This window comes from Haliotis asinina, chromosome 6 (genome assembly GCF_037392515.1).
Source record: "Haliotis asinina isolate JCU_RB_2024 chromosome 6, JCU_Hal_asi_v2, whole genome shotgun sequence".
Taxonomy (NCBI): domain Eukaryota; kingdom Metazoa; phylum Mollusca; class Gastropoda; order Lepetellida; family Haliotidae; genus Haliotis; species Haliotis asinina.
The window spans coordinates 49,662,324-49,690,172 of record NC_090285.1 but is presented as its reverse complement, the minus strand read 5'-3'; the positions used below and the strand labels follow the sequence as shown (position 1 = coordinate 49,690,172).

At 39.5% G+C, this 27,849-nt stretch overlaps 3 protein-coding genes across 4 annotated transcripts in view; 2 read left to right on the top strand and 1 right to left on the bottom strand.

Moving 5' to 3' along the window:
• Positions 1-158: 158 nt before the first annotated feature.
• LOC137286388 (uncharacterized) lies at positions 159-1,546 on the top strand. The gene is made up of 2 exons (XM_067818226.1): positions 159-813; positions 1,458-1,546. Exons 1-2 carry the CDS (start codon positions 159-161, stop codon positions 1,544-1,546), a joined length of 744 nt encoding a protein of 247 aa, XP_067674327.1.
• An 11,249-nt stretch (positions 1,547-12,795) lies between these two features.
• LOC137287396 (uncharacterized) lies at positions 12,796-13,579 on the bottom strand. The gene has a single exon (XM_067819659.1). It carries the CDS (start codon positions 13,577-13,579, stop codon positions 12,869-12,871), a length of 711 nt encoding a protein of 236 aa, XP_067675760.1. The 3' UTR covers positions 12,796-12,868.
• A 3,878-nt stretch (positions 13,580-17,457) lies between these two features.
• The window catches only part of LOC137287170 (17S U2 SnRNP complex component HTATSF1-like), a 33,709-nt gene continuing 23,317 nt past the window's right edge, over positions 17,458-27,849 (top strand). The window contains exons 1-6 of one of the 2 annotated variants that reach the window (XM_067819339.1): positions 17,458-17,501; positions 18,520-18,688; positions 19,095-19,566; positions 19,772-19,974; positions 21,149-21,318; positions 22,608-22,701. In XM_067819339.1, the coding sequence (XP_067675440.1) occupies positions 18,548-18,688; positions 19,095-19,566; positions 19,772-19,974; positions 21,149-21,318; positions 22,608-22,701 (1,080 nt within the window). In that variant the 5' untranslated portion in view covers positions 17,458-17,501; positions 18,520-18,547. Of the gene's footprint in view, positions 17,502-17,523; positions 17,580-18,519; positions 18,689-19,094; positions 19,567-19,771; positions 19,975-21,148; positions 21,319-22,607; positions 22,702-27,849 lie in introns of those variants that run through there. The other variant, XM_067819340.1, reaches the window with a different exon arrangement.

Sequence of the window (27,849 nt, the reverse complement as noted above, 5' to 3'; positions counted from 1 at the left end):
CATACTTTCACTTCTCGACTTGCCATTGTGTCTGCTTAGACCAAGGTATGGCGTCTTAGCCACTTCCGCCAACGAGTTACGTCACAATGCAATGACGTCATAGACTGTAACCTAGGCATAGTTGCTGAAAGACAATCAGGTGTACGTAAACTTGCAGGATGATGGAAAGTTCACTAGTATACGTTGAGTTTAGACTCTGGAATTTAGAGAACCGAAGCGACGTTGAACTTGTGTTAGTGGGCAGCAGCCCTGATTTAGGTCTATGGAATCTTGAACACGGAACCAGAGCAAGATACATGAAGAAACTGGATTTCTGGTCTGTGGAAAAACGCCTCCCTGTTAATTCCTCCCATGAATGGAAATGGGCGATGGTTCGTAAAAACGAAGGCCAAATTGTTTGGGAGGAATGCCCAAACAGAAGACTCGAACTAGGAGTTATCGGAGGGATTGCTGATTGTGACTGGAACAGCGGGGGAAGATTCCAGCAGTCTGAATGTCTCCTATTCGCTGCAACAAACTACAAGACAGACAACCCTTCTGATGCCTTAGCGCTCATAGGTTCCACTCCGTCCCTTGGGGAATGGAATCCTTTTAGCGGTGTAGTTGCTGTAGAGTATCCCCTGGGATCTGGGTATTGGGTGGCTCGGGCTGTGGTTGAGAAGGGAACACGACATCAGTGGAAGTGGGCGGTGATTGATGAGAACAGGACTGTGAGGAGATGGGAGGAGAGAAGCAACAGGGAGTTCGAAGCGTCAGACGATATGGTGGAACTCAACGCCCAGTGGAACTGTTATTCTCTTGTAGAGGATTTTGGTAAGCCAGTTTTCACGTTCTTCTTGACAGCCTCTGGAACAAGGGCTTTTATGTTGTTGGACTTGGCACATGACTGAGAAAGTGATGCATGATTACGCAACAGAGACAGAACTGTTTAATCATGGCATCGCCGTTTTACTCCGTTACTAGTTACCCGTGAAGATCCTTGCTTGTCTTAAAAGGCGACTAATGGGATCAGATGATCAGGCACGCTGACTTCGTTGACACATGTGATCGTATCCCAGATCGATGCTCATTATATTGATCATTGGATTTCTCTGGTTCAGACTGGATCATTTCCAGACCGACGCCACATAGTTGGAATAAAATTTACAATATACATCCAACCAACTGAAAGTTACTGTACAACATGCACCGGTCGATAATGAAGAAATAACGATCGGTGCATGTTGGATGGTAAAAGTCGAAAAGTGAGAAGCAAAGATGATTGTCGTTTGAGGCGATTAAATGGATTGGGTGGCCAGTTTCGATGACGTGAGTGAATGCGGACCATACGTTTACATGCATGGGTATGTCCTGAAATATACATCATGGAAAACAATACCCACTCAGCACAGTTCTGTTGCAAGGTCAAGGAAGTTACCTGGCATATAACTCACTCACTCACTCATTTATACTTCCAGAAGGTGACGTGGAACCGGTTACAAGCTGCTACTACAAGGGAAAGGAAGCTATTGACAGCAATGAGCACATGCAACAGTACGGGTACTGATACGGGTAGGGCAGCGGGTACCCAACAGAACTGATTCAGAAGAATAGGGTTATGTTATGTCAGCTGTTCTTGAACTTTGAAAGATTACTTCCGGTGGCCACGCTTTCGCGCACATTGTATGCGTGGTTTTCTTGTATCATATATATCATAGCGTTGTTTTGTACAATTTATGATAACATATGATAGTGGTTTTGTTTCCCGTTGATTGATTATGTTTCTTTTTTCTTTTCTTTTTTTTAATTTTTAGGGTAGGATATATGTTTTATACAGATGTGTATTGTTATACCATCCTATTTGAGAATGTTGTTTTTACGTTTATGCAGTATTAAATATAATACATTGTTTTTGCAACTCGTTGTTTAATACATTTTGAGAGATTCTGAACATGGCTTTAAAGGGAAAGGGTGAGGTATAAAATTTCCATAAACTTCCACCAAGAATATGAAAATCGGTATTCATAGAGAGTTAGTGATTTTGGTCCAGCTTGGTTATTTCAGTTTGAATCGGAAGAAGCACGGAAGAGAAGGCATTTACACCGTTTTCCTACACAGGTTGATGAATGGATTTGATTTAAACATATTTATTGTCAAGAAATGGACGTGATAGGGTGGGCAAGTTCTTCTAGCTTACATAGGTGAGGTGAGTTGAAATAAGGTTCAACGTCGTACTTTACTTCGCTAATATGACGACGCGCATGCGTATATGTACTAGCCCAGACTGATTTTTAAGTGCTAGCTCACTGAGATACCATTCCGCAGTTAAGCATGAACACTCCACTCAGAGACATTATACTGACTCCGACCGACCTGTCCTTGTTGTTCCCATTAATGCCGAGCGCAAGACAGGGGGCAACTAGTTCCAAATTGTAATGTCTTTAGTATGAGATCGACCGGGCGTCGAACCCATCTTCCACTCTAACCACAACACTGCGGAGACGGTCTTCCAGCTTACAATTATATTAGCGATATATAAAGGTATTAGTATGCATTGTTGAATAAACAGTGTCACATCCGACTGTGACTTGCACATGGGCACTGCTCCTCTAAATGAGATAAGTTCACGCCTTCTGCAAGCCAGGCAGTGAGTTTGACTTTGCGCTGCTTTTAGCAATATTCCAGCAATATCACTACTGGGAGGACACCAGAAATTGGCTTCAGACAATGCAAACATAGGATAGGATATTTACATTGCGCACATATCCATGCAAGTTGTGCTTGCTCGAGGCGCTGGTATCTGTTTCCTCGATCATTAGACGTCAGTCTCAACATTACATCGTATTATCAATCTCAACTTCAAGGGTGGTATACAATTCTTGCTGCACCGAGTTTATTGTTGCTCTCTCGTCCTAACGAGGTACCTCATTCACGGCTGAATGGACTGGGGCAAGGTCACAGCATTTTGTCCAAGTTCACGACTCGTTGTACCCGCAACTAGGCGTTTGCACGTATTCATGCGGCCACCATCTGGTTGTACTGTACACTATGGGTTGTGACAACACGGAAAGACTATGCAGCAAAGTTGACTCCAAGGTTTTTACACTCGTGCACAGGTGGGCTTGATCCCATCACCTCAAGCTCGTTGGATCACTAACCTAGTGCTTAAGCCAGCCGACATAGCGCATACCCACTAAACTACCCTACTAAGCTACCCCATCAGCCAAAATGATAAGTCTAAGCACTCAGATCGCTTAGAGGAATGCCGTTTTTGTGATTTTTTCTTGGATCCCCCACTCCCCCAACAATCGAACACAACATACTTTACACATTGCAATATAAGACAAAGAAGAAGTACTTTTATCCCTGTCCTTTATTCTTTAAAAACAGATGTGAGCAACAAAATATAGTAATGGGTAGACAAATAGACTTTGCATGACACAAACAATTTCACAGCAAGAGTTGGCACTGCATAGAAAAAACAGATGGTCTTCAAAACAGGAAATAACATGACATCTAAACAAATCCAAATTCAAATTGATGTCAAATGATGCACACCTGTTCAGAAAGAAACATATATATATGGACATCAGCTTTGAGCTGCTGCTAATATATCAAGAACGTCCTTCCTCAAAATTACATAAGGCCACGAAAAATATAAATTTGTTGTTTGATATCTGTTGTTCAATTCTCAAAAAATCTCTTGTGGCCGAGTTTGTGGTAAGGCACATTGCTGTATTTAACTGACGTCCTGTTATGAGATCTGAACATTCTGAAAGATTTATTACCCCTCATATACTGATGGAAAGGCATATGAGAACACATGAATGTATTCCTCTATTCTTTTCCAGGTTTCTTCATAAGCTATGTATTGCACGGTGGGCGAAATTCTTGTACTTGTACTTTCATGTGTTCCCTTATTTGTTTCCATGAGTATATTTTCACAGACAGTATACGGAGATAAAAGAGACAAAACAAAGACCATTTCTTCGATGTTGATTTGAAATAGTTTCCTATATACCTATATCGTAAAGATAACCAAAGGTGAAACTATAAACAGATGATAAACACACACCTATGACAAAGAATTAACTGATTTCATGACAATTCTTATACTGCCTTCATGACCAAATATTAACAGATTTTATGACAAAGTATTAACTAATTTCATGACAAATCTTATACTGCTTTCATGACAAACTATTTATTGGCTTTTACTGACAAACTATTCACTGATTTTATGACAGATTATTTCACCTATGTCACATCACAATCATCTTCAGAAATCAGGGGCATAACTTGGGATTATCTCTCAGAAAGACTTTGTACACACTCCATCTTCATGGTGCTGTCACAGAACACAACACATTTACCTCCCTTTGATACAAACAGGGCACTAAACTGTAAGTAACAATGGATACCTCTTTCAAGAAATAGGCCATTTATTTCATATTATCTGTCTGATCCATTGATATCTTGAAGCCACAGTCTTGTGTCTGAGACAACCAAGGTACAAACATTTTATACTGTTTGAAAAACTAACAGTTTTAAAATGCCCTTCAAGCCGTTAATAAGAACATCTAAGGTTGAGGTTTTGCATTCAGAAAAAGACAGCTGGTACACTCAGTTGTATGTTTAAAACCCCATCAAAGAAAAAGGTGAAATAGTAATCCTTGGTAATGACGTAAAACATGTTACCATGCCAATAATGCCAGAATGGATTTCTCACCATTGGAGTTCCCAGGATTTATGCATAACTAATACCACCACCAACATTTCTTGGAACACTAAATACTGACTTCCATGTTAATGCTGATTTCCTATGGTTCCACTGCTGTGATTAAGCAGCTATGCACTATGCATATAAAAAAATAAGTTAGTCATTAACCTGAGATAATCCTTCTCTGTTCTACGCTATCTGTTTTAAGTGCAAATGTGTCAAATGTGAGTCAGTTTTGACAGACTAGAAATACATCCCTGATTATAATGCCAAATCTTCCCTTCACAAATGTAATAACCAAAGTATACTATATTGCTGGGCTGGCTAAACAGACTGATGATCTGATAATCGATAACATCGTCGACAATATTAAAGATTACTTCTATGAAAAAAGTGTTATTGATATTATTGTTTTGAAACTTTTGTGACAGAATAAAGGTTAAATTCACTCACACAATGCACAAAGTCAGGTTTTTAATCACAGGCTGCTAAATTATGTTTAGGACAGTTTTGTTGGTAAATCTTTGAATGAGCATTTGGAATTTTTGCTCAAAGTAACTTCCTGATAACTGATAACTGATTGATATGTAGTTAGTGATTATCAATCTCAACGATCTGTATAGACAGCCAGCCCTACTGTAGTGCATTGTTACATACTAAAGAAATAAGTTAGGTACCGTAAATATTTACATTTTGTGAGTGTTTATACTATTTTATTTTTTGTTTAATGCCATACTCAGCAGTATTCCAGGTACACGAACATGGTCTGCAAATAGTCCAATGTGGACCAGACATTCCAGTGATCAACAGCATGAGCACAGATCTACGTAATGGGGATACCATGAAATGGGTCAACCAGGACAGTGAGTCTGACCACCCGACCCAGTTAGTCGCTTCTTACGACAAGCATGGTTACTGAAGATCAGTTCTAACCAGGATCTTCATGGGTCATTAACAGAAGAAGACTTATTACTGAGCTAATGTACAGAGTGCATTCAAAATATATATACAAATACATAGCAATATACAGTGTACTAGACATGCAGCTACAACAGAAGTAAAACTGTTACAAAACCATACCATCCAAAACACAAGCACCTTTCAGTTTAAAGAAAATTAATAAATACATAAATATGTAAAATTAGACATCCCTTTCACTGAGATTCACAGGTGGACTGTGTTAATGTTGGGTTTCTTATCAATCAACATATTGCATGAGAAAATGTTTGCACACATATATGTAAAAATATACATAAACCACAATATAAATGAAAATATTTGATGTATTGTAACAAAGGATCCCTAATGAATCCTGTTTCCGAGAACAGATTTAGAGCAATATCATATATGACAAACACATATGTTGTGCTATGGCAGAGAAGTATACTACTCCAAAGTCTTGTTTATCATAATTATAAATTGACGGAATCTGGTGTCTGTAGACACCTTTGTGAAGCATAGATACTCACATGTCCTCACAGGTACATTATAAAGTAGTTGTAGTCCCTATCTACAGTTGATCAGTATAGTTGTACCACTGTGTTTATTTTGATGTTCTGGAAGCCACTGGACTCAGATACTCCGTTTGATTTTGGTTTGTTTGTTGTTTTATGCCCAATATCCCAATATCAGCAATATCCCAGCTATAAGGTAACCTTCTGTGAATAATCCAGTCTGGACCAGACAATCTAGTGATCTCCTTGCACAGCATGAGCATCGATCTACGCACTTGGGATACAATGACATATGTCAGCAAACCTGACATCCCAAGATATTTCGTTTGACAATCTAACACATGCTAAGATCATCGCTCACTATGAGATGATGAACACTCTCCTAAAAAGTTTCATTGTAATATTCCCCCTTCATCACAAATACCCTGAACCATTCATCACGACAGCTTCTTGTAGTTTACTCTCTGCTTCCAGGGAAGTATCTATTCCAAGGTACCCGTGATATATAAGATAGCTGCTGGTCACATTACACTTACATCCCACTTGGTACCCACTCTCTGCTTGGTGAGCTGATCACTGGATTGTCTGGTCCAGACTTGATTATTCGGTGAACAGGCATATTTCAAACCAGCAGATATTACTGCAGAACGTTTATATATTGCTTTTCAGGTCAGGCCACAAGCATGACATGTGCTTCATTGTGGAGCAGGACTAAAGTCCTAGAACCTACCAGGAATCCATATGTTGCACATGGTCACCCATTTAAGTACTCTCTGCACCTAACAGCTCCATGCACAGGAACACATGTCACAACAGTACCAGTGTAATCCAGAGTTTCTCTTGCTCAAAAATTTCAATGGACAGTATCAAGTACAATTACAATTCTGCAAGACACAGCACAGACTTACATTCTACTATGAACATTAATTCACAAAAAAAACCCAGAACACTTCACAAAAGGATTTCACTGAGGAATCTGTTTAACAAACATCAAGACAAGGTCCTTTTGTTACCATGGTTACTGGTTGCACTGGAAATGCTCCGAGACATGTTAGATATCACAGCTTATTTGATTCATTAAAAGACAGAGTAATTAGATTGGATAGCTATGTTTTTGCGTTGTGCTATTTGAACATGAACTCTGGGCTACATTAACATCAAACTCTTGTGGTTTGAGATTTTGCTTCACAATGTCACCATTTCAACGCTCCAATAACTGTTACACAGCAGCTGATATTGTCCTCAGCTCTACTATACAAGGAGTCTAGGACTATCTGTTTCCATGCTTCAGAGAGTTTGTATCATGTTCCAGACCATGAATATGTGTGCATTTTCATAACCAGTGAAGCAAGATGAGGACCGATGACTGCATGAGTGAAGCAAGCCAGAGTTTAGGGCAGTGAATTCACATCAAACAGTACAAGCATCATGGGTTACTGATTTGTTGGCTTTAATCTCCATATTGCTTACATGACAGCTGATGGTCTGCAGCAGTTCATGTCATTAGATGACATACGTCACAACGCCAGTGCGATGTGGATGTGTGTAGGATGATGCAGGAACAGGTTGTTTATCTGAGAAGTACTGATGAGTCATCAGGAGTAGTTTGATTAGATAGATGGTCAGTGATGAGTGAATAAGTGAGTGAGGACAGGAAATACTTCTACTGGCACATAGATCCAATGCCACAAATGCCACAGATCTTTAGAATACTGTTAAAAATACAACAATTCTAATAAAGAATAAAAACAATCAATAATATCAGAAATAACTAAAATCAATCACAAAACCTAGACAATAAAAAGTGTCTGAATAGAAATAATGAACAAAATATCAGCATTATTTCAACAAGGGTATTTCCATTTGAAAACCCCAGATATTTTAAGAAGAAATCAGATGGTTTAGTTGTCTAAATGCAAATCAACTTGTATCTAACCAACCAAACGTCCAACACACTGCAGCTGTATTACCTACCATATCATACTGAGGTGAATGATCATATTCCATCAATATCAAAGGATACCAGAAAGTGTTCCTCATTTCCCAAGCTGGGGATCAAACCTTTAGCATGACAAGCAACTACCTTAACCTCTGGGCTACCTCATCAAACAGAAGGAAGGAAGTATGAGGGATTTATTTCATTCAATACGTAAGCAACTTTTCCTATTTGAGGTTGCTGTCTTCGAGAGATCTAGCAATAGTACTTTTAGATATATACATACTTAATTCTTCTAAAGGCCACCATTTCTTCCTGACAGGGGCAGTGGTATAGCCAACTGGTTAAAGTGCCACTCGTCACGGCGATGCCCTGGGTTTGCTTTCCCTCATGGGTACAATGTGTGAAGCCCATTCATGATGTCCCCTGCCATGATATTGATGGAATACAGCTAAAAGTGGCATGTAACCATAGTTTCTAGAAAAGGTGTTTCTAGAAACTGGTTGATGAAAATATTAAATGTAGTAGGACTAGCAATAATATTTCTACAAAGACCACCATTCAGATAATGTTTCATAATATGAGACGCTGCATGTAGACATTTTATATACAGATGTGTATTCAGGCATATTTTAATATCATATAGAAGTAACTTTTATGTAGACAATGATAGACATCACAGGAGTGCCTTTGGATATTTCTGTATAGAATTGTCTTAAGGGAATAATTCTACACAGAAGCGCTTTCAGGTAAAGTTTCTATACTGAAGAGTGAGATCAACTAATGAATGCCCAGCTAGCTATCCTCGAAACATTCATAGCCCTACAAACTTCTTAAGTCCATACTTAACACAAAGGCTACAATCAAAGGTAAGAATTCTTAGGGCTATGAATGTTTCGAGAATATTTGCCCTGATGAAGGAGTTGTCAGTCCTGATGATAACAAACCATTAAAAGCAAATATATCGTAAGCAACTGCCCTGGAGGACACAACCAACAAACATGACATCAACAATGGTTTTGGATCACCAATAGTCACATGACATCTGTCTACCCTGGATTCCTTGAATGTCTGGCCTCAGTATTGAGCTATTCAGCTTCCTAGTCTAAATAACACTGAGAGTGAAATGCGGAACAGTGCAATAAAAAATACTAGCACCTGCTACGTCATTCGTGTCAAAGTAGGCTTTGGCTCAGTGTAATTCGTCACACTACTATACTAAATCTAAAAAAACCCTAAAAGGTCATGTCAGGTAACCTTTTGTATTGACCAATCAGAACACAGGTAACCAAATCACAAAAGTTAACATTCACACATACTGTTTGAATTTTTACCTAAAAAATGTTTGTAAAGGAATAATTCTGAATACTATTTTCCGCACAAGGATGTGCCAAACCAGGGTTTGTCAGACTCAGTAAAGCAGTGTAGTGAATAATACTGAGTCTGTTAAAGTTTCGTTGGACTGTAGGCTACTCACAGTATGATAATACTGATTAATTGTTTCACTTCGTACATCTGCTATCTATCAAGCATTTGTAATGTTATATTTGGGATTACACTTTCTCAGTTTCATGCAGAATTCAAGAGTCACTGACAGATAAAGTTAAAAAACACAAAATACATCAGAAGTATGTAAACATGCAATGAAAAGATACAACATTTGCTTTTTGTCTACTGCTTATCTGTTTGTTGCATATTTTCTCCATGAGAAATATTGATAAACACAAGTTATTTTATTCCCATTGTACGATAGTAAACCTGTCTGGGTTGACAGATTAACTTTAACCATACAAAAACGTTAGGGACGTCATTAACTCATTAGCATAACAAATATTCATAGCTTGGCCTAAGGTGTCACTGAGCATGACTTCAATATGCTATAGACACAGATTGGCCCCAATTTTGAAAGTATAAATGACTTTACAGACTGGTTCATGTCAGCTTTGCACTGCATCATCTTTGAAACAAAGTTTTCTTGATGTATTCCACTGAATTCACAGTCACATGTTACATGAATTTGAGATCAAATTGTCCCAACAAAACTGAAAAAATTATTTATGTGAAGTCCTTAAATGGAACATAGAAGTGATATAAACAAAGGTAAGTATTTATGGATGTCAACATTCATATCACAAGATTTCAGAGTATATTCTAGCCTGTATTTAAGTGAACTGCATATAGAAAAGGCAGTTTGCCAATGATGAGTATCATCTGCAAAAAGTGACTTGACTGCTGAGATGATGCAGCTCTGATATTTTAAGATAAACTCACGGCAAGCATAGCACCAAGAAATATCATGAATTAAGGACAAATATAGATTATCTACCAGTACATGAAAATTGTGGGATCAATAATATCTCCCCGAGACTACTTTGATGAAATAAGCTGCTATTTTCACAATCAACATGCAGTGTTATGTCTATATTCATTTGACGCTTAAGTAAATTGCAAACACTGTTTTTTGGTGCAATCATGCAATAACATCATTAGGACATGTTTTTTCTTTCTCTTTAACATTACTTCTCTGATATTCAGCAGTTACTGGTATCCATTGCAGGGGTTAAAAAATCCCATCACCCAATGTCCGGGACAAGTCAGCTTTCATTTCGGTCAATCAAATAATGGTATCCATCTTTTCTGTGGACTACTAGATAATTTCAAAATGCAAATAAACTTGGATTTCATTTCATATCTGCTCATAATGTAGCTATTACATTTCGCAATAATAGTGAAATTTATCACTCTTTGATAAATAATCCAGTAAAATATTGTGTCATAAAATCAGGACAAGTGGAAAATTAGTCAGGACAAGTTACTTTCTTGAAGTCACTTGCCCTGAGGCAAGTGGCTTTTTAAAATAATCGAACTGAGGTACAGATTAGTGATCTCCGTGATCACAATCACCTATCCTGGTATCACAGACACACCACCAAGATGTGATTAATGACTATATACCATGTTTTCTCATATGAAATAGTTGTACACAATATTGATTGCTCTTGGAGCAACCAATTCAAATTACATGTTATACATTGTTGATAATGTGTCCTAAAGTTAGTATGCATAGAAACAGTTGGTTCTGTGGGAAACACAAAGTTCATTCTCTGAGTATCAAAACAAATATAGTCACAACAGACAAAATGTGGCAAATTCAGCAGATCTCAGGTTTAAAAAAACCTGTAAGGTGCCTCAAAAATGTAGACATCCTCCAGACATCCCCCAGAGATCAACATACTACTCCCTTCAGGAATACTCTCCCCAGAACATGAAGTCATTCTATAAAATGTCTGTTCAACCTCTTATTAACCATGAACAGGTCCATAACAATTAACAAACATTCTAAAAGTAACAATGTCAACACATAATGATGTATATACTGCTCAAAAGAAGTTAAGGCCCACAGCTTCTTTCAAACTGATTCAATTAATCTGTAACTACATGAAAGAGGAACAGTAGTAACATGAAAGAATCACATGTCTTTACCTCTGTTGGAGTGTTGCACATGGGCAAGTTTCACAGCTTTTACTGCTTTGAAATTTTTCTTAGTAAATAAATACTATAAGACAGAATATGTTGAAGACCATGAATATTACAAAATGTTTTTTGTTAAGAGTAGTCTCTACCTCAAGGTGAGTATCTCTCAGAGTAAACACAACCTGGGCTCGATTTGTGAGATGTTAACCTGCTTGCACTAGGTGCAACCAAAGACCAAAAAAAACCAGCCAAATTTAGGTTGCGTTGCTTTTATTGTAATATATAGATGCAATTATTCAGGAGTATACCCACTTAAAAATTGACTTGCACTCAGTTCAAGTTAGGATAATAACCGGATTGCACTTTGTAATACTGGGCTGCACCAGTGCAATTAACAAAGCACTTAACCTGAGCCGTGACAACAATAACCAAACAATGATATACAACCCTAATCCAGCATATATCCTGATAAATGTTTCAGGGATGGTGTTCCAACACATAACCTATAAGATTCAAATCTATGCAATTCAAACCAAAACAAACTCTTGTCTTGTCTCTACAGTTTCACAAATGTAACTGTTACGGGACCTCTGAGTTTTATTTATCAAATTAGAATGTTCACTTCAATGCTAAAATGTCAAAAATTCAAATTAATAAATGTTAATGACATTCAGATTCTTTGAAAGGCATTTAAAGTTGAGGCAGCAAGGAGGACAACAATGTAAGAATGAACAGCTTCTTTATGACGATGAGAGCAATGTTGTGACAGTATCAGTACCCAGTGGGCCATCGCTGCAGCCTGCAGACATCTACCTCTGCAGACCCTGAATGAAATCTGCACCCCCATTTTGTTAAAGTCATACCAGTGAAAAACATAATAGACTACACTGTACACAGTTTCACACTGTTTCTACAAAATCAATGAACAAATCCTATCTCACAGAGAGAAGTTTTTCTCTACAGAACACTGATGCGGACATTCCCATACACAAAGTGCTGAAATACTAGGAAGTGAAATTGTAAGTTATCATAACATGACGGATCATGAATGATTCCTGACCGTCAAAGAAGAAAAGATTATGGGAAAGAATCCAGTTAAAAAGGGACTGCAAAATATTTGAAACTACTGGCCCGAAACAAAACCAGCCAGCACTGGGCTAGCAATTATTTCGTATGCTGTTGGTACCTACCACTGCAATACTGCACTCTCTTTAATAATGAAGTTGTTCATTCACACATTGTTGTCCTCTGTTAATGACATTATTCTAATGACAATACTGTAAAGAACTGATAACATATTCCCCACTAACATCCAGGTGGCTTAACCTCAAGCCACCAGTCACTGGGATACAGGTATTTCAGTATTTCGATGTTTTCGTGTGGCACAGGAACGTCTTTCCCATAAAGCTTTGCTGTGGGAAAAGGTGCTTCCAAAAGTTGTGATGGAAAGTTAATGGATTTTTTCTCAAACAACCACATGATGTTATGAACCCAACCTGTACGATACATTTCTCCGTTAATATTAGACAGGAACGTTGTTATGAATCCTTCTGCACTCTTGTATTTAATTTCATACATCCCTTGCTTGGAGTTATACGCCATTGTCATGCCACTTCTTCGGAACATTTCTGCAATTTTTCGCCTGTCGAGTTTCACAATGTCTATTGCGTTGACACAGAAGTCCACATTGTTGTCCCATGGAAGGATTTGCTGATTACGTAAAGTTCCCCAGAGTGTTCCATAACAAACTGCATGCGGAACATTGAGAGTGTTGAGGGTATCATGGATTTTAAACACCAACTCATTCATGTCGTTCATCACGCCAGTGTCGGTTTTGCATGGTGCAGAAAATTGATACCATTTTTTGTTGTGGAATTTCAACTCTGTGAAAACAGAAAACGAGAGCCAAAACATGAGAACAAAAATGGCAAAGATGGTAGCCACCTTTCTCCACGACATGTTGACCCATCTGTATGCCGTGGAGATGGCTCTGTTTTGACAGTCATTTGACACCATGGTTAGCTGATTGAGATAAGGCCAGTGAGAAGTCAGCACAGCTGTCACATCTTAAACATCTTCCCTGACTGAAAAGTAAATATTATGTCATTCTGAATTATGGTTAGAAAAATAAACGTTTTGGCAACAGACATGATTTTAATACATGAATGTGTTATCAGAATTTCATGGCGTATCATGTATAGATTTAAGAAGTATGTCTCCGTACAGATCTTCATGCGCAAACAAGTAATAAATCTCAACAGCTGTCATCCAATCGACCACAACCTATCAACACAACCTGCACTCTTGTCAATCAATGGTCGAGAAGCAATATTGCCTCAAGTTAGTAGCCTAATGATGCACACAAACTTCTATCATGTTTGACATTTATAGCTTCTTGTTAGTGAGCGTCGACCACACAGTGTCACGTCAAACACGTTACCTGCATTACCTTAGTCGTGAACATTGTGTGTATATACACCAAGGATGGGGCATGTCTGTGAGGATTGTGTCCTCAGGCAGTCGGGGATATTAACTAGAGTTATCTTCTCTTGAGGATAATGTCGTAAAATAATGTTTAGATTTACTCGTCGGCATCAAAGCCTACAAACCTACAATACACTTCCTACATAAGGCTATCTAAGTTAATCAACTAGTATTATATTAAATAGTTGTGTTCTCGTAATTTTACAACACATCTACAACCATTTCCGTTAGGGTCGTAAACGGGGAAATGCTTTTAAAATCCGGGAGGCACGAGTATTCCTGCACAGTTCTTATCTGTAGAGGAATCGAACTATAGTGATACTACTGAGAACTTGTTCAGCATTTTTAGCAATAAATTATGTGTAAGACGGGGTTTTCTTATATAACGGTAGCCTTGATAAATTACTACCTAGAAAATACCTGTATCTTTATATCGTTCATGCTAATGGATTTATAGGTCACGTATGTGAGTGAGTGGTGGTGATTTTACGCCTCTTTTGATGATCAGTATGTGCTGCAGGACAATGTGGATAATCACCGAACGAAGGGAAGTCATAGATTCAGCCAGGGAGCCTATACAGAGATAGCCGAAAGCCGCGATGCTGTCCTATACAGTCAAGACATGACCCTGCATCGGCTAATACAGAGATTTTTGAAGATTTTCCCTCATTCAGCGCACCCGCCCCACCCCGAACGCGACACGGGCGGTAACAACAAACGAAGCCTGCTTAAGTGTCTAGATTGATCCTTTTTTGTCAAAATACAGTTCACCAGAAATGAACATACACGCACGCACAGACAAAGGTGTGAAGCCCATTTCTGGTGTCCCCCGCTGTATCATTGCTAAAATCTGCGTAGAACAGAACTAAACCGCTCATTCAATCACGGTTTCAACGTTGCAAGCAGTCTCCTGTGTACTTCCCGGATTCTTGGACAGCTGAGTCGATGGAATAACCCAGTGGTTAAGACCCGGGTTCGACGCACCACATGGACACAATGTGTGAATGCCATGTAATGCAGCTGGAATATTGTTAAAAGCGCCGTAAATCTAAACTCACTCACTCACAGTCTTGAACAGCACGAGGGGCGGTGAGGTAGCCGAGTACTTTGGGCGTCACGAGGTTGATTCCGCACAAGGTGCAATGTCTGGGAAGCTCATCTCTGACGTCCCTGGCAGGCAGCGAATATACCGGGATATCGCTAAAACCCTTCTCAATCATTCACTTGAACAGGACAAAACATTAACACAAACTCATTCCCTTTCAGATCCTGGTTGTAAACCCGTGGAGATCCAGTCTAAGTAAACGTATGTCTCAATGTATTTCGTTACAATCCACCATAGTCTGTCGTACAGACCCTGAAGTATAAATATCCAAGAAAGCCCACGCAAGTCTAGAAAATGTGACAAGTCTAGATTTCCATAGCTTCTGAAAATGAAGAAAGTCTCAGGGCTCCATTTGATTATATTATTTTTTGTTCACTATGGACGTTTTTTCAGTAAAATATGTTCATTTCAGAGACTAGCTGTTAGTCTAACTCCACCACTGAGTCTAACAAAACATAGTACAAGGTCGCGTCGGTAACCTTTGAGCAACCAATGACGGTCCAATCAAATGCGAGACGGTTAAATAGATTTAACCAGTCTGACAACGGCTACTATTTAGGGATCGGAGGGACTTTAAAAATATTGAGGTCACCGACACAGATCTCTCCACAAACAAAAATCCGCATATAACACAGTTATTTGACCTGCAGTATATACGCTTTTGGGTTTCTGTTGACATGGTTACCATTAGCTAATATTTCCGCAAATAAACATCTTTGAATATTGTCAAAAACACTATTTTCAGCGAATGTTTACTCGCCGTTGTCATGGTCGTACGTACGCCGTGTGCATCACCCAGAAGCGATCGTACGCTAAATAGCATTCGGAATCGTTCATGTACGAACCTTTTCGAGATAAAAAGTTCATAAGGGATGTGCGAATGTGCCCTTTCGCGATTTGGTAAGGTGTGTTCTGACTGGTCAATCTCAAAGGTTACCTGACGCGACCTCCCATAAGGTTTTATTAGACTCAGTGGTGGAGTGTAACGAAAAGTACTGAGGATAAGTTTACTTAGACAGGTGGAGATCCGGAGTAGAATAGGTCTTCAGCAATCCATGCTTGCCATTAAAGGTGACTATGCCTGTCGTGAGAGGCGACTAACGGGATTGGATGGTCAGACTCGCTGACTTGGTTGACACACGCCATCGGTTTCCAGTTGCGCAGATCGATTATCTACAGACCATCGCCATATATGACCGAGATCTTTTATGGATATATCTTCTTTATTTTTTGTTTTAATTCTTTGAAACACAACGTTTCGGGGGTCATGCCGCTAAAAGACACCACCGCCATATAGTTGGAATATTGGTGAAGGAGGCGTAAAACTAACTTAGGCTCACTCACTCACTTTTGGTTGCAAGTGAGAGAACTGGGAGTTCCGAACACTCAAAAAAGAGACTACATTTTTATGAACATATACCGATTTGTTACACCGAAGGTTTGAAATGATAGAGATAATAAAGAATTCCCATATGACAGTAGGTCCCATATTATTCGTGTATATAGATGTTACTGGTACCTGTGGAGATCGGGATTAGAGTGTTGAAAATGGTCTTAAGCAACCCACAGGGGCTTGTAACGCTGAAAACTGCCATCAGTGTATATATTGTCCAGTAACTACTATATATGTATATATATTATATAGTAGTTAGTAATACCCATTCTGGACAATATATACCTTGATGGCAGTTTTCAGCGTTACAAGCCCCTGTGAAGCAACCCATGTTTGTCGGAAGAGGCGACTAACGGGTTTGCCAGTCTCACTGAATTGATTGACACATCGTCGTATCCCAGCAAGGTAGATCAATGTTCATGCTGTTGATCGCTGCTTTGGCTGGTTCAGATTATTTACAGACCGCAGTTTATAGATGGAATGTTGCAACAAATAAATATTGCTGGAGGTTTTGCTAGAACTGAGACAGAACTCAACTCACATGCATTCTCCCTTGCCCGGGAAATACACGAATTGTGAGACTCATTTTATAAAGTCAGTACAACCGTCCTATATTAACCTCCATATGTGGTCTCCGTATGCTCCGAATGATAGTGTCATTGAGTCGCCTTTGTTTATGCAAAACAAAATTACGTATGCATATACGGGTGTTATAGGGTCTTGCCTTTCGGCGTCACATTACGATGAGCTGGTTAAATTGCGATCGTAATCACCGCTCCCCGATAACTGTCATATATAATCCACTGATTATATCTGAACAGTCCAGACACGCCTTTTGAACACGTAAAGAGATAGGCTTGATTATTTGCTGGTGCGACTCGGTAACGTTCTTCCGGGATGTTGCGACAACGTAGGGTTTACGACAACCGCAAATTGGCTGAAAGCAGTTGTTGATGGTGTGTTTTATAGAATTTGCTAGTGAACATATTTTTGAATATCTGTGCAGTGAAAGCAACAAACAAACTTTTGTTTCCGTGAGCTGTTTTTTTGTGTGTCTTTTTAGACATTATCTGTTGACTACAACGAATGACATGCCAAAGGCTTAAAAATGAAAGCTTTGAGGTTTTAGGAAACATTGCTTTCCGAGGAGCTCGACATCTGTGCTTCAAATACGTATAGCCCAATAATATGTACATGTTATGATATATGAATGAGAAAACATACCGAAATCCGACGTTTTCACGTTATCGATTCACAAGACAGTCCACACACACACACTACATGTTTGATCTTGGATAGAGGGTCATGCTAATGAATGAAAAACGTGACTCTTGAAATACTCTTGAAATACTTCATTATTGAAACATGTAACGTGATATCTGCCAGAGCTTGCAAATATTGAAAATGTTTTGAAAATTCTTGAAATTTGTAACAGCAAAGTTTCAACATGTTTACATGTCATGATTTCTGTTCATGAGTGTTTGAGAATATTTTGGTTTTCTTTAAATAAGTTATGATATCTGGGTTTATATTTTCCACATTTTATACTTAATTGACAGATGTTTGATAAAATATATGAGGAAATTTTTCAAGTCATTTGAAGAAGAGCGCCCTGTAATTTAAAATCAATTTTAAATGAACGGTTTGTGAAAACTAACTGTTTACGATCCTTGAGTGAACGTTGCTTGAACAGGCGGGAATAGGACAAGCAACATGGTGTTTGTTGTGCTGCCAGCCACATGTTTTATAAGTGTATCTGAACTGGACCAGGCAATAAGTATTCTTGGGATGGAAATGATTGTTTCAGATTGAAATTACTTTAGATTATGTGTGTAAGTAGAGATATTTGTTTCATGTAACATTATATTTTTAATGTTTTATTGCTGTGTATCAGTTGTGCCAAAATTAGCTCAGGTATACAGATTCTGGCAGTGTGAAGATTTTAAGACATTACATTCTGCATCTCATTAACAGTGACAAGACAGTGAGGGAATAATCCAGGATGAGTGACCCAGACTTTGAGGAGCAGCTTCGACAGGAGCAGCTGGAAAAGGAGAAGAATGATGAGGGCCATGGAACATACACAGATAAGGATGGTACAGTGATGGAGTGGGATGCACAGAAGAAGGCATGGTTTCCCAAGGTTGGTAGTCAGTAGGCTGTGCAATATTACTGGTAAACCGGAATGTACAGATATATACCAGTACAGTTCCTCACAATACCAATACTGCAATTTGTTCGGATTAACTACCCTTGATTTCAATAACACTAAAATGTGATCTAAAAGTTCTAAATATACTTTTTATGTGTTGATTTCATGTAACTTTTTACAGTGATTGAGTTATGATTAAGGCTGCCCTAAGCAATGTTCCAGCTTTATGGGGTGTAATTGATCAAGTTTGGACCAGACTATCCTGTGATCAACAGCATGAGCATCGATCTTAAAGGTTGATCTGATCTCATCAGTAGTGGTATGTCATGAAATATTTGTTTATTTGCAGTGAATATTAAGAAATTTATTCAGCTGAACTGTTTTATTCCTTTCCCAGATTGATGCTGACTTCATAGCCCAGTATCAACTGAATTATGGGGGACCACCCACAGAAACTGCAGAGGATGGAACGAAGGACAATGATGGGAAGACAGAAGAAGAAAAGAGGAAGGAATATGAGAAATACTGTCAGGACTACTATAATTACTATTCCTATTATTACAACCAACAAAGTGGGGAGAATGGCAACAATGGTGAAGTGCAAAAAGAAGGGGAAGCAAGTGGTGGTCAAGAGGCAGATAACTCTTCTAAAGGAGATAACTCTTCAAGAGGAGATAACTCTTCAAGAGGAGATAACTCTGAGAATCCAAACAGTTACTATGATGACTATTTTGAATATTATAAATATCACTGTGGAGAAGATTATGACCAGGGACAGAGTGGAGAAGGAGAGAAAGAGGACAAAAAAGGGGAAGAAAAGAAGGTATCACAGACAGAAAAACAAAAGGCAGGAGAGAAGAGAAAAGAGGGTACGTTGAAGAGTCTGTTGTAATGTTTTGTATTATTTCGTCACAACAACAATTACATAAGTTTTCCACCTTGCAGATACAGCAGATGATATTACTTCTTGCTCTGTTGACATCCATTTTTTAGATATGTGTTAATGGATGCACATTTTTTCTTTGCATGAAACCCTCATCTGAACTGTATATATCGATACTGTTTTATGTACAGGCTGGTTTGAGCATGACAGCGAAAAGAGTGCACATGTGTATGTATCCAACCTGCCACTGGACATCACGGATGAGGAGTACAAAGAACTGATGAGCAAGTGTGGACTCATCATGCACGACCCCATCACCAGAAAACCCAAGCTGAAGCTGTACCGGGATCAGAACAAGGATCCAAAGGGGGATGGACTCTGCTGCTACATCAAGGTCAGGGTCAGATGTTTGAGGGAGGTGGGGTGTGTGGGGATCTACACAGGTTGTAGAGCAAAGGTCCATATTAACTTAGGTGTGGTGCGGTGTCCAACTCCAAGCCTCTTTTCTGTATTGTCTAGAAGAAAAAACCTGACTCATAATAGCAAGTGAGTATGGTTTAAAGTCTAGTATTATTCAAGAAATATTGACTCGTGAAGGTCCCCGGATAGAATGGGCCTTCAGCAACACTATGCTTGTCGTAAGAGGTGACTAACGGGATCAGGTGGTCAGGCTTGCTGACTTGGTTGGTCATGATTTTACATATTCCCTAATGTTCCATCAGTATCAATGGGACCCGTGAAGGTCCGGGTTAGAAAAGACCTTCAGCAACCCATGCTTGCCATAACAGGCAACTATGCTTGTCATAAGAGGCGACTAACAGGATTTGATGGTCAGGATCGCTTACTTGGTTGGCACATGTCATCGGTTCCCAGTTGTGCAGATTGATGCTCATACTGTTGATCATTGGATTGTCTGACTGTCCAGACAGACTGCAACTATATAGTTGGAGTATTGCTGAGTGCGGCGTAAAACTAAATTCACTCACTCCAGCAATATCACGACAGGGGACACCAGAAATGGGCTTCATATGGCAATTGAACCTGGGTCTTTGGCGTGACGAGCCAATGCTTTCCCCCACCGCCCCTGACTCATACTGGGAATGTCTAGGTCTCTCAGGGGATGTGATACAATTTGATACAATACAATCATCATTAAAAATGAATATTTCTGAAAACTCCAGAAATTGATATATAATGTTAAAAAGATTAAAAAGTCTTGATTTGAGACATTATGATGTCATTTTCAGAGAAAAGACATGTTAAGTCTAACCCTAGTTCAAAAGATATCTTTCTTGATTACCCTAAGAAATATTGAATTTAAAACATTTTTTCTCTATAGAAGAGAGATTGCAAATGGAAATTTTTGTTATGGCATTTGCTTGGTCCAGACTAAACATTTCTAATTGTTTAACGAAGACAATCTATTATTATAATTGCCTGTGAGTTTGAGGAGTTCAATGGTTACTATACTTATGTTATGTTCCACTCACTCACTCACTCACCCACCCACTCACTCACTCACCCCACTTTATTGATACATAACATTATAAAGTTCTCTCATCTTCCAGCAAGAGTCTGTTCAGCTTGCCCTAAACATCCTGGACGGGTCTGACGTCCGAGGTCACAAGATATCAGTGGAGAGGGCCCAGTTTCAGATGAAGGGACAATATGACCCTTCCAAGAAGAGGAGGAAACTCACCAATAAAGACAAACGGAAAATAAAAGAAAAGCAGGAAAAGTGAGTATGAGGACAATCTGTTACATGTTGAGGGGCTCCTTTCGTGAAGCAACTATTACTAAGGTTAACTTAAACTCCCCTTCTTTCGCATTGCACTAAGGTTACCTTAGTGACTTACGATCACACTATGTTAAAGGAGGCCAAGGTCCTTATATATGATGAAAGTAAGGGAGTTACATTGAAATCAGTTTACTGCATGGTAATTTGTCCAAATCCATGTTACCAAATCAGTCACTTGTGATGCAGACTTTCATGCAAATGCTATATCTGGGATCACATTTTATTAATAGTGTAGTCATCTTGTCAGAGGGTTACGCAGAGTGGACAATCTGGAGTATCAGTTGTCCAACTTTCATTTGTGTGGACCCTCTTTGGCTGAATTGGTTGGATGTCTGTGTGCTGAGATTGGTCTCTTAACTGAAAGTGGGTTTGAAGCCAGGATCTGATAGTCATAGGGTTTTAAAGAAATGGGTTGTGGTTCATTGGTCATTTGGTGGGGTAGCCTAGTGGTTAATCATTTTCTTGTCTTGCTGAAGGCACAGGTTTGATAACCCACATAAATACATTGTGTGAAGCCCATTTCCGGAGTTCTCTGGCATGATAGTGCTGGAATATTCTAGTGGATGGTGGGATAGCCTAATGGTTAAAGCTTTGGCTCGTCACACCAAGACCCGAGTTTGATTCCCCACATGAGTACAGTGTGTGAAAAAAGTTTGTGAGGCCCCTGCTGTGATACGACTTGAATGTTGGTAAAAGCTGTATAAAGCTGTAAAAGACCATACTCACTGACTCATTGGTCAGTTGTTTATTACCATATCAAATCAGAGAAAACGTCACAAACTGTGGGGGTCATTCTTGGGATGATTGGGAAGCCATTTGGTCACCCAAAGGTGTTTGTTCTATTCCCCTACTGTGTGATATCCATTTCTGGTGGTCTGGCTGTGAGATTCCTTGAATGCTAATTAACACAGTGTTCAATTTACACATTCACTCGGCCCATCCTTGCAGAGAAAACACTCATCTTGAATTAACAAGCAAAAATGACCTGTCTATATCAAAACTCTGAATTCACAACACTAAATGTTTGTTAAAAGACATTCGTTGATGCATCTTTTGTTCTTTCAGACAAACACTGAAACAAATCAAGCAAAACCCAGTTCATGTCTATGGCTGCAATTGAGAACGTCTCCTTATTATGTATCATTAAGATAATTGAAGTAGTGTTTTTTGTGTGAAATACATTAATTCCAGAGAAATAAAATAAGTGGATAGTTGTTTTTGTTGTGTAGGTTGTTTGATTGGAGACCTGAGAAAGAAGAGGGGAGGTTGAAGTGTGAAAAGACTGTTATCCTGAAAAATATGTTTGATCCGAAAGAGTTTGAGGTAAGCACAATTATTTCTTTCCTTATGGTCTGTCAAATATGTTCCAGGAGAAAGGGGTCAGGAGAAAACAATCTCTCAAATTCTTAAAATTCTCTCAGATGTTAATCGGTGTCCAGCATCCTCCCCTGTATCTCCAGGGCACTAAATCCTTAATCCCTTCCATTTATCTACCCCGTATCTTCATTACCATTTCGTTGTATCCCAATTGCCTGTAAAGATCCGGGTTGGAACTGATCTTCAGTAACCCATACTTGTCGTAAGAGGCGCCTAACTGGATTGGATGGTCAGACTTGCTGACAAAGTGACATGGTTGACACATTGTCATATCCCATGCTGTTGATAACTGGATTATCCAGACTGGATTATTTACAGACCACCACCATATAACTGGAATATGGATGAATGCAGTGTGAAACTCAACACACTAACTCACCCAATTGCGAAGATTGATGCTCATGCAGTTGATAACTGGACCGTTTGGTCAAGACTCGATAATTTACAGACTGTTGCCATCCAGCAACAGAGTACTGTGGTGTGCAGTGTTAAACAGCCATTCAATCATTCAGTCAAATATCTGTTTCTAGGAAAGGATAAGGGAGATAACTTGTAATTTTTAAACTTATCCTATCTCACAATTTGCACTTCTCTCTTTTGCTTCGACACTAAGTGGAACAAATGAAAACTTTCCCTGTAGGCCTCTCTTGTCCATATGTCCGTGTTCCCCAAGCAGCTCTCCTTATAGGACAGGTCCCTTGTCCCATATGGAGTATGCAGCACACTCCCCTACCCCACATGACTACCTCACAGTGATCATTCTTCTTCTTGTCACAGCACTTTGTTGACATATTGTGAGAGTTCTCAGTTTTTCCTTACAAGTTAATGTGAGAAATTTATCATGAGTAATTAAACCGAAGTTGCTTTATTTTTTTGCACAATCCAAACTACAGTTTCTTCCTTGGATCCCCACTCGTCAGTTGTTAATTATATTGGCCTGTGTACCTGGAGCATGTGTTGTCGGGAATGTGAATCCCCCTTTAAGGTGTTTTTAAGAGCATTTACACATGCTTCCGTTGGCTGGCAGACAGACCTCGTTATATTTCTATAGAGCACGGTTGATCGCCTGACAAACCCCCTGCATTCAACGACCTGTATTAATTGCTCGTCATTCAAAGATTACACTCTTGGAAGGTGATGATTTTTTTTGGGTGTGTGTCAGTACAGTACAGTCAGGCCGCGCTAGTCCGGACCCCGACAATCCGATTCCAGCGATATCCGAACAATAGCTAGCTGTAACCAATCTTGTTTACTATGTAAACTCATTGCCTGTTGATTCAGTAATCCGGTGCTTCACTCTCCGTATCCGAACGTTAATCAGCGGTAACAGATTAGCTAATTACACATAGTTTTGCTTCATTAATCCGGCGGTACATCAAAAAGGTTGGGATAATCCCTTCACACCATGAGCCCCATTCAGTGGTAATTGTTAAGTGACACTTGCGAGTTGAAGATGTCGTTAGTTTGTGATTTTGATCAATTAGTAGGTCTCACTTTTGGTTAGTTGGAGTAATACCTGTCATGCTTACTTCCTGTATAAAACACTGATCGTGTCAAAATGAGATCACCTGACGCTTGTCAGTCATAATGGCAAGTTCCACCCCTAGGCGTAAAAGATGTGAAATTACAGCAGCACACAAAAAAAGAGAAAACCCTAAGGCCAATTTTGATCTAATGTGTAAACATTTTGGTCAAGAATTCGGACAGTCTATCGGCAACTGTAGTTGTGTTCATAAAAGTTCGTTTCAGTAGTCCGTACGCTTCACTATCCGAACGTTTTTGATGAAAAACAGAAGTGTTCGGATTAACGCGGCCTGACTGTACTTGTACTCTTGTGTTGTGTTGCGACCCATACCTATATGATACTGTGTAATGAGATGTCTACTCGTCTTTCCCCATCGAACCCCTCTGTGTTGCCAGCTGACTCATATAGCCAATCCAATCAAACTGATTCACATCAAGTCAATTTGCCATATATGACTGTTTCTTGTTGCTGAAATGGCTCAATTTATCAAGTCGATTCACCACACCAGAATCTGTTCGCCACTCTGAATGGATTCACCAGGCTTAACTGTTTTGCCATGGCGTTTTGGGTCATAACATCAATTCAATTCGCCATATATGACAGGTTCTTATCGGTGAAACAGCTCACACCATCGAACTGATTTACCACACCAGAATTGTTTGCTTCGTTGTAATGGCTCTCTTCACTGAAACAATTCACCTCAACAAATAGGTTCATGTGATTGTATTCCATCGGCTGAGATCATTGAAATGTTATCTAACCAATCCAATTCACAACACCGATTCTGATCACGGAATGATCCAGATAACATCAGCGTTATGACTCACCATTTTGAACCATATCATATTTACCAGCCTGCATCGTTTCACCAATGCGAATCGATTCATGTGTGATGTCAGTAGCACAAACGTCTAGATATATTACTCTTGGCACTTGATGTTCTGACGATTTCAGATCTCACAACTCCCCTGTGACTGAAGTTCATCTTTCTAGACTTAATGTACCGTCCGATCTTCACCTTTAATTACTGATTCGGTGCAATGAATGTACCCTTTCGCATAGATACCAGCTCTACAACCACCTGTTTGGGCGTTACTATATAAGCTTTGCTAACCAAGAATATTCTGCTATGCTTCACTGAGTCAAGTTTCAACAGACTCCTCATAATAACGTTTTAGCCAGCATCACTTAACTCAGATTTTGTGCGTTGTGACTCATCCGGTTTACCAATGACCATATTGTCCATGTTTTTGTCATTGTTGCATCACAGGTAACTTTTGTAAATGGTGGACTACTGATTGTTTACCAGAAACATTGATGATTAGAGTGACCTGAAGTGTCACTACTTGTCGTGGTCCCATATCAGGTCCAGCCTTCAATTGCTAGCAACAATGAATGGTGCCATTCCCTTTAAGAGTGATTGTGTTGGGACTTTGTCAGCCAGCTGAAAGAGACTGCTTATTGAGTGTGACAGAAACACCTGAGAACGGTTTGATTTTAGGTGGGGTTTTGCTGATCATATGAATGTCATCAATTTGTTTACCATGTGAATGTTCCTGTAGACTGACTAGTAATCTCCATGTGCCAAACCTACTACATTCAGCACTTCATTAGTACTGTTATGGTAGCTCGACCAATTGAATGTTCCTATCTCAGGAGATATCCCAGAGTTGCTTGACCTTTCATTTCCCTTGACCTGCAAGACACCTACCTTCACATCCTGATATGTCCAGACCAACGGAAGTATCTTTGATTCTCTTTCAAGGGGCATCATTACCAATAGAGGGCCCTGCTGCTGACGTATATATGACCCAATTGCGCAGATCGATGCTCATGTTCTTGATCACTGGATTGTCTGGTCCAGACTCGATTATTTACAGACCACGGCCATATAGCTGGTATATTGCTAAGTGCGGCGTAAAACTACACTCACTCACTCACTCACTCTCACTCACTCACTCACTCACTCACTCACTCACTCACTCACTCACTCACTCACTCACTCACTCACTCACTCACTCACTCACTCACTCACTCACTCACTCACTCACTCACTCACTCACTCACTCACTCACTCACTCACTGCCCCAGCTCTGCTACCCAAGGTAGTTCAAAGTTAGTTGCAACCAGCAAGATTCATCTCCTCTTGGTTGTGTCCTTTTGGCCAGCAGGAAACTGGTTTGTCAGCTAAAAATAACTTGCAGAATTGAATCCAGTACCGCTACCCACGCAAAACGACCTACTCGTCCTTCAGATTGTGACGTGTACCACGGGTCATCACAAAACCCTCAGTCTACATGTATGTACATGTTCTGGTACTGAACATTAACCTTGTGAGCTTTTCCAATTCAGTTTCGTTTTACCCTCTTCATGATGGGGTCTGGGGGCTGTCTTGAAGCAGATGTGGGTCTGATTACTAGTCATAAAGGGAGCGTGCTGCATGGTCAGCATGGGACAAGGGACCAGTCCTCTAAGGAGGGCAGTCTGGGTAACATGGGCGTATGACAGGAGAGGCTTACAGGGAAAGTTCTTATTTGTTCCACTCAGCGTCGAAGCAAGAGAGAGAAGTGCAAATCGTGAGATAGGAATTTGTATATAAATATGCAAATTATAGCTACAATTACTCGACGACATTAGTATCTAAACGTCGCACTCACTGAAAAAAAAAGTTGTATACAGTCAGGCTGCGTTAGTCCGGACCCCGACAATCCGATTCCCGCGATATCCGAACAGTAGCTGGCTGTAACCAATCTTGTTTACTATATAAACTCATTACCTGTTGATTCAGTAATCCGATGCTTCAGTCTCCATATCCGAACGTTAATTAGCGGTAACAGATTGACTAATTACACATGGTTTTGCTTCATTAATCCGGCGGTACATCAAAAAGGTTCGGATAATAGTCTTACCTCGTGCGCGTCTGTGATTAGCGCTGGTCTACATCAGCTGACTTCAATTGTAATTGTTAACTGAGGTGACACCTCTGAGTTGAGCATGTCATTAGTTTGTGATTTTAATCAGTTAATAGGTTTCACTTTTGTTTAGTTAGAGTAATACCTGTCATGTTTCCTAGCTGTATAAAATACCGATCGAGTCAAAATGAGGTCAGCTGCACTTGACACCTGTCAGTCACAATGGCAAGTCCCGCCCCTACGACACCAGCTCCTACTGTCCGCCAAATGAGAGCCTGTATGGACTCCATGATAAACTATTTCGAGTGTGTTGGAGATGACAAAAACTTGGAGACAATGCTCAACATGCGTGATTCTTTCAAGCCACTCTCCAAACAGACTGTTATTGGAGATTTCTTTCAACACAAGTGAGTGATTGGTATATGTAATACTATAAATAATCTATTGTATTGATTGATCGTTATGTTAATATTCAAGTTGTTATGTCTACAAACTGTAATAAAGTCATTTGATACATGTATACGTTCGTGTGTTCTTGTCTCAGTATGTCAAAGGGAAGTAACCCTCCTGAAGTGGTGTTTGCTTCAGTAGTCCGTATGTTTCACTATCCGAACGGTTTTGATGAAAAACAGAAGTGTTCGGATTAACGCGGTTTGA

Coding starts and splice junctions, on each gene's coding strand:
- LOC137287396 (XM_067819659.1), bottom strand. CDS start 13,579: ATGGTGTCAAATGACTGTCAAAACAGAGCCATCTCCACGGCATACAGA.
- LOC137286388 (XM_067818226.1), top strand. CDS start 159: ATGATGGAAAGTTCACTAGTATACGTTGAGTTTAGACTCTGGAATTTA. Junction 814..1,457: donor TTCTCTTGTAGAGGATTTTG/GTAAGCCAGTTT, acceptor TTATACTTCCAG/AAGGTGACGTGGAACCGGTT.